The 7,875-nt window shown below is 42.6% G+C and overlaps 1 protein-coding gene across 1 annotated transcript in view; it reads right to left on the reverse strand.

The window, feature by feature from the left end:
• Positions 1-158: 158 nt before the first annotated feature.
• The window catches only part of LOC138144220 (mesothelin-like protein), a 36,380-nt gene continuing 28,663 nt past the window's right edge, over positions 159-7,875 (reverse strand). Inside the window, exons 15-17 of the mRNA XM_069065571.1 lie at positions 7,316-7,410; positions 1,814-2,075; positions 159-291 (exon numbers count right to left, since the gene is read on the reverse strand). Of these exons, the coding sequence (XP_068921672.1) occupies positions 209-291; positions 1,814-2,075; positions 7,316-7,410 (440 nt within the window). The 3' untranslated portion in view covers positions 159-208. The remainder of the gene's footprint in view (positions 292-1,813; positions 2,076-7,315; positions 7,411-7,875) is intronic.

Genomic DNA, 7,875 nt, shown 5'->3' on the forward strand with positions numbered 1-7,875 from the left:
CTCCCAAAGGCCAGGGTCCATCATCAGGTCAGGGCCAAAGTCAGCCTCAAGTCTGCTTGGCACCCTTGTCCATTCTGAGTTAAGAAGTATATAAGGGTCCCAGTTGTAGAGTGCATTCCATGTTTTTGGGAAGGGGAATTTTTGATCCAAAGAGGATAGTGAAGTCCAGGGTGAGGTTGGTAAAAGAAGAGAATCTTGTCCAGGAGTATCAAAGGAACTTCATGAGTAAGATAAGGCCTATTGGGAGGCCAAGAACATTGAAGAGGTGGAAAGGTGCCAGGACACAGCAGCCTAGAAGGGAGGAACAAGAAATTGGCACCAGTTTGAGTCTTGGAAACATATAGGGAGCTCTCAATCACACCAATGTTGAAGGGGGAGGGCAAATATTATTAATATTATTATTTTTGGAGGGCAATTGGGGTTAAGTGACTTGCCCAAGGTCACACAGCTAGTTTTTGTGTTAAGTGTCTGAGGCCAGATTTGAACTCAGGTCCTCCTGACTCCAGGGCCTGTGTTCTATTCACTGTGCTACCAACAAATATTATTTTTAAAAGGCATTTAGGGATATAGAAATCTATCTTGCCCTACAAGAAAGAAAGGGGGAAGAGGATAAGAGACAGGGTGGGGTCATAGAAGGTAGAAGGGGTAATCAGAAAGCATGCCATCCTGGGGTAGGGGGGAAGGGAGAGATGGGGAGAAAATTTGGAACTCAAAATCTTTGGAAATGAATATTGAAAGCTAAGAATAAATTAACTGAAGAAAAAAGGCTTTTAAATACTTTTAAATTTCAAAAAAATGTTGCTTATAGAGTTTGGAATATGGCTTATTTCTTATATTTGGATGTGGGTGTGTCTGATGTTCTAGGAATTCATAACATTCCCAGGAACAAGATGAAGACACATGATATAGCTGATAGCCTTTTACATTCTTGATTCATCCCCAACCCAGCCCCTTAATTCCGTGCCAGCAGTAGACAGCATCACCTCCCAGAATCATGCAAAGTACCAGTCTGAGCATAGCAGACCCTTCTTTCCCTAAACTTGGTCTCTCCTTGCCTCATACCTTTCCCGGCTATGAAAAAGGAAAGTATGTGCTACAGCTTAAAGAATATTTTTCCAGAAGCTGAGGGTGACTGGGAAGCCTTTTACAACTCCTTCCCATACAACCTCCTACTAATGGAAGTCTCCACACACAATGAGAGTTAACATGGGATACTGCAGAGTCAATGAAGGGGTGGCATAGAGAGACAGAAACAACAGTGCTGTCAGAGGGGAGGAGATGTGAGCTGCAGTGGTGATTGTTATGTGGTTGTGGTTGTTGTGGCTTGTCCTTCGTCCTGAAAGATGACCGGGACATCAGGAAGATGATGCCATGACTTATAAGTGGATTGGATTTAAGTGAGGGAGGGCTGTGCAAAGACACCAGCCTCACTTCCTCCTCTGGAGTCATCTGGTTACAGTAGCCAAATACAGATCAGGATGATGGCCCAGGATGAAGTGGGAGACCTTGGTCTTTTTAAGTTAAGGTCCTTAACAGGTCTCAGTTTGACTGAGGCAGAGCCCATAGGGCTGTTATTGGGGCTGTTCAAGTGAGTCAAGGGATGGCCCCTTTAATCCAAAAAAAAAAAAACCAAAACCCCAAACAAAGCAACAAAACCCACCAAACTACAAAGAATGAAGCTCTGAGGAGGCCACAGATGCCACCAGAGAAATAAGACAGAGAGCCTGAAGCTTCCCTATGGATAATGAGGTGTGGGAATTTAACTTCAGACCTGCAGTTTTTCACTGGGAGTTGCTGGGCCTTGGACACCTACCAGAGGTAGCAGCAAGAGGAACATTCCCATTGGGTGAAGCAGAAGACTTGTGCCCGTTGTCAGTGACCCAGGCAGAGAGAGGCTTCCCAGTTGTGGCAGAGCTGGGGTGCAGCTGCTCTGGAGTGCGCTCCAACCCTAGGGCCTCCAGGGCTGACTGGTTTTGGCTTTGGAGCCAAAAGCTTACAACTGGGTTGCTCCGGGCCTTCCGAAGGTCAGCCACATTTGGTCCAAGTAATTTTGCCACATTGCTGAGACTCAAATTCTGCATGGGGAAAAGGCATTTTAGACCCTCTCTCACTTCATCAAGCATTCTCCTGCCCACCACTCCCTGTCCCCATAAATGAGAATATCATTTGCAGTCCTTAAGTCAATGAATAATATGACACCAATGAGATCTCACCTCAAACCAAAATATACTTTTTTTTTTTTTTTTTGCTTTTTGGAGGGCAGTTGGGGTTAAGCAACTTGTCCAAAGTCACACAGCTAGTAAGTGTGTCAAGTGTCTGAGGCCGGATTTGAACTTAGGTCCTCCTGATTCCAGGGCCAGTGCTCTATTCACTGTGCCACCTAGCTGCCCCTAAAATATACTATTTTTTTTTAAAAAAGCTACATATTGCTTTAATTGAAGGAGTGACACAATGCAAAGAACCCTGGGCTGGGACTTAGGAGACCTGCATTCTACTCCCATCTCTGCCACTATTTAATCCTTGCATGACCTTGGGCAAGCTATTTCTCTTCCCCTAAGTCCCAGTTTCCTGACCTGTCAGAAGAAATAATGACACCCTTTCTAAAAGCCCTGTAAAGGAGGCAGGGTAAATATTGCATATAATCTTATGTTTATATAATCCTTTATAACTTTACAAAGAGCTTTTCTATCTACTCTTGGGATGGAAACACATTGTAAACAGTTCAGCACCATACAAACACGAAGGGCTATCATTATTACAAATAAATCTGGTGAAGGGGCCACCCCCATTAACCTTTCTCATTCTGTCTGGCTCAGCCTGATATTAAAGCGGACTTGCTTCTCACTGGGCATAGAAGGAGAGGAGTCTATCTTGTCTTTAGAGAAGAAAAAAGCTTGATGGATAATCTGCTTGAAAGTAAGGGAGAAACTGTGGAAGGGTCATCTAGTCTATTGTCCTGCATTTTCTCCTAATTCTGGCCTTTATAACTCTTGTCTGGACAGCCAACATGGGTGCCAGGTTCAATTCCATTCAACGAATATCTTTGGAGAACCATCCTTACCTGTAGCCTTGGTCCCCACCCTCTGTTAATATCTCTCAGGTCTGTGCTCTCCTTTCTGTCACCCCCACAACCACCCTAGTTCTGGCCTCTTCTCATTTGGATTATTTTAATAGCCTCTTAACTGATCTCCCTGCCTTCAGTTTATCTTCCTTCAATTCATCCTTCATCTTGCTATTAGAGTGATCTTTGTAGGACTGCTACACACAAGTCCACTCCTCTTCTCCAAAACCTTCTGTGGCTCCCCATTGCCCACTGGATGAAGTACAATTTCCTTAGCCTGGCTTCTAAGGTCTTCTGCATTCTAGGTACAATAAGTCGCTGTCCTTCCCCATCCTCATCCTGTATGTCCCAGGCATGGTGCATTTGTTCACACTGTCCACTCTGCCTGAAATATCCTTCCACATCTCTGCCTTTTGAAGTCTTTCTCTTCAGGTGCTACCTCCTCCATGAAGTCTTCCCTGATCCTTCCCAGCTGGAAGCGATTCCTCTTTTAATCTCATCCATTTCCCTATTTGAACCTTTCCTGGACATTCAGCACATGATTTATATTACAGTGATTTGTCTATTTGTCTTATCTCTCCCACTAAATTATAAGTTCCTTAACGGCAGGGAGAGTGACTAGTTTCATCTCTTATCCCCAAAGCCTAGTACAGTGCACTGTACATATGAGGCATTTAATAAAAAGTTTTTGAATTAAGTTTGTACTTTGTTGTGTGGTATTAAGCAACAGTCTCCAAAGTAGGAACAGGAGACCCCAGGGACCCAGGGAACTGAGGCATGACTATGTGATTAACCAGTTAGAGCTGGAAAGATGGGTTAAATCCGACCCTTCCTGCAATAGCCAATTGTGGGACAGCAGATGTGGGATACAATCCACATCTACCCTTCCTTCATTATCTAATGCCCCCCACTCTGGCTCCTTCTCCTGCCCTGCAAGCTCCCAGTCTTCTCCCCTTTTGCTCCAGTCACTGACTCGTCCTGACAATTATAACCTAACAGCTAGCAACAGATGCCCAGGTGCCTTTGAGAGAATTCACACTTCCAACATTCCTGCCCTTCCTTCATGCCCACCCTCTGCTCTACGTATCATTTATGGTTCAAGTAGGTGGCCTTTGGAGACTGGGCTCTGTGCTCTGGGGTAGTGGCTAGTGAGTAAGAGTCACTCCCTCACTCTCCCCTCTCCCCCACTGCTGAGTAGTTAAGGCACTTGGGGAGACCATGTCCTCAGACCCTCCCTGAACTTAAGGAGTCATGCTAGAGAGAAGCAATGGACAAAGAGAGAGAAAAAGGATCTCTGGGCTGATACAAAGAAGGGAGGGATCAAGGTGGGTCAACAGGTCCCAGCAAGGATCTTGGAAACAAAGAATTCAGACTTAAGATGCCATTGTAATTGTTTTTTTTTTTTTTCAAGAATTGTGAGAAGTTCTAAAAGGGTTTACTCATTTGTCATCTTTCCTTCCCTGGGTCTGTCCAATTATAGGTAATAATTATATACTCTTCTCACTTTTTTATTTAATAATTTCCTTTATCTTGATTTTGTACAAAGAAACCTGAGATCCCCCATGAAGGCTTGTATTGTATTATTAGTCTGTGCTGAGAAAAAGGGAACAGAGGAAGCCAGAAGTTAGTTGGAAATACACAGTATTTAAATTAGGACAGAGAGCCCAACCTCTATCCAAATGTTAGTAATTTTCTTAATTAGGGGCTCTGAGCTATTTCATCTAATATAAACTCCAAAAAAAAGGGAATGAGACCACATAGATTTAAGAGCCCCTAGGATAAAATTAAACTAATTGTTTTTTAACAGGATATGACTGATTAAATCCCCAGAAAAAGGGGGCAGAGAGGAAAGGGAAGTGACCAAAGAGGACAAAGCCTGGACTACCCTCTAAGAAAGACATAAGCAAGGCCTGGGAGGATTCAGTTCCATTCCCCTTTGAAAGGAGTAGAATGCTAACTGGTCAACTTTACTCTCCATAGTGAAAGCAACTAGTGTTGCATACAAATAAAACGAACCTAGCTAGAATAAGAAGAAAAGGCACAGAACAGAAAAAAGACCTTTGCATTAAAAATTTCTGTTAAAAGTCCAACATCTAAAACACATAGGGAAATACATGCAAATATATAACATTAAGAACCATCTCTAATAGATAAGCGATCAAAGGATATGAAGAGGCAGTTTTCTAAAGAAACAAAAACTATTAACAACCACCCCAAAAAGGGTTAAAAATCACTACTAATCAGAGAAGTACACATTAAACCAACTCTGAGGCATCACCTTACACCAAGCATATGCTGGAGTCAGTTTAAACTGGCTCTCAACCAACTGTTAAATTTTCAGTGTGAGCATTTACACCTTGGACAAACACTGCAAATCAGAACTTGATTTATTGTTTTGTTGACTTGAAAAAGTAATGGGAAAAATGTTAATAGTGCAGATTTAACTCAAAAATATTTCATGCATACATTTATTTTTTCTGACAGCAGTAATTAAACATCTACCAGCATGCCCCTGCTTTACGTCCATCAAACTGACAAAGAAAAATTCAGTATTGGTGGGACTATGAAAAAACAAGGGCAGCGAGGTGTTGGCACGGTGGATAGAGTGCTGGGCCTGGCGTCAGGAAAACTCAGCTTCCTGAGTTCAATTTTGGCCTCAGACAGAGCCGTGTGACCCTGGGCAAGTTACTTGACCCTGTTTGTCTCAGTTTCTTCATCTGTAAAATGAGCTGGAGAAGGAAATGGCAAACCCCTCCAGTATCTTTGCCAAGAAAACTCCAAATGGAGAGTTGAACACAACCAGCAACTGGGAAAACAGGCATGCTAATTCACTGTTGGCTTGGCAGTGAATTAGTCCAACCATTTTGGAAAGTCATATGGAATTATATAATAAAAATTACAACATTCATAACCTTTGGCCCAATGATCCCACTATGAGATTTATATCCCAAGGGGTTACTGACAGAAAGAAAAGATCTATCATTATAAAAATATTCGTAGTGGTTTTATTTGTACTGGCAAAAAGTTGGAAACAAACCACATGCACAGTAACTGGGGAATGACTGAGTAAATTGTGGTATGTGCTGGGAATAGAATGTTATTAATATTAATAATAACATTTACATAGCTCTTTACATACTTTAAGCAAAACACTTTCCTCACAACAATTCTATGAGCTGTAATACAAATATTATTTTTGTTTTGTCTGTGAGGAAGCAGGGACTCTGAAAGATTAACGCACTTGCTTATGACCACACACACAGAGCTTAGTAGGAGTTCCAAGGCAAGACATGAACCCAAGTCTCCAGACCGCCATATGCAATGCTCTGTGCCCTGAGACTGGCTGGCTCTCACACTGTCCAGAACAATAAGGTGCCAGGATGAGTGATGAATGTGAAGAATTCAGAGAAAGACGTGGAGAAAATAAAGCAGACACAAAAGGCTCTACACACTCACTATGACTGTATAAATAAAGGCAACGTTACATGGTCACAAAAAATTCCAGTCAAATATAATCAGTGACTGGAGCTAATAGCATTTGTTAAGATTAAAGCACATAAATTCACACTCTTTTTTCTGTGTGTGTTATTTTCCTTAACTCTTTTCAGGGATTACACATTTTTGTTTGTTACAACAAAATTCAGCAAGAAAAAATACTAACTGTTATCATTACTTTGTACTATAGGAAGGAAGGAAGCAGTGTTTATTAAGTACCTACTACGGGTTTGGGTGTTGTGCTTTACAAATATCCCATTTGATCTTCACACCAACCATGGGAGACAGGTGCTATTTTCTCCATTTGAGGGTGTTATCCTTGTTTTACAGATAAGGAAACTGAGGCATAGAGCTGTCAAGTACCCTACACAGTGTCACACAGCTAGTTAGAGTCTGAGGATAGATTTGAACTCACGCCCCCCTGACTCCAGTCACCAGCCGACTTTAGATTTGTTATTCAGTCATTCAGTTGTGTCTGACTCTTTGTGACCCCCATAGACCATAGCAAACCAGACCCTCTATTCTCCACTACCTCCTGAAGTCTGTCCAAGCTCATGCTCATTGCTTCCATGATGCTATCAATCTATTTACACAAGTCTTAATTGCCTCTAAGAATAAGCTCCCTAAAGGCAAGGCTCACATCTAATCCATTTTCCTCTCTCCCTCAGAACCCTGTACACGGTACATAGAAAGTATTTATTGAATGACATCTCTTTCCCAGTCTGCTGAGTAATGGAAGGCCCATGCTTGGGCACTTACCCGCAGCACCTCCGGATTGAGACTTGTGAATGTGTCAATGTCCATAGAAATATTGGCCCGAGACAGGTGCTTCAGGTCTTCCACAGGTGCACCACCTAAATTAGTAAGAACAGAGATACCCTTACAACCTCCCTATTTGGGATTCATGGGGAAAGGGGAAATAGGATGAAGAAATAGTCCTTTGGTTAACAGGATAGGAGGGAGCCCTAAACTCCTCACTCCCCACCGGCTCAGAATTCTTAGCTCCAGGCCATAGAGCACACAAGTTTAGGAGGGAGAGAGAGGAGCGACAAATATAGGTCCTGACATCAGGGTGCTCAGAGTCTTGGGGAGACAGAGGAGGAATAGATCCCAGGGGTCAGCCTCAAATTGTCCCCAGGGCCAAAGCAGAATAGGCCTGGTTGGAAAGGAAAGTTGGTCTTAAGGATGAAAGTTTAACCTAGTGTGGACAAGACCCCACTCCAGCCTCCAGAAATAATAAGAGAATCCCAGAATAGAAGACCTGGAAGTCCCATCCATATAGTCCAACACATACACAAAAGGAATCTCCATTATAACAA

Source organism: Petaurus breviceps, unplaced genomic scaffold (genome assembly GCF_028583685.1).
Source record: "Petaurus breviceps papuanus isolate PSGF00001 unplaced genomic scaffold, PetGlider_PUasm1.0 138, whole genome shotgun sequence".
In the NCBI taxonomy this organism is placed as follows: Eukaryota; Metazoa; Chordata; class Mammalia; order Diprotodontia; family Petauridae; genus Petaurus; species Petaurus breviceps.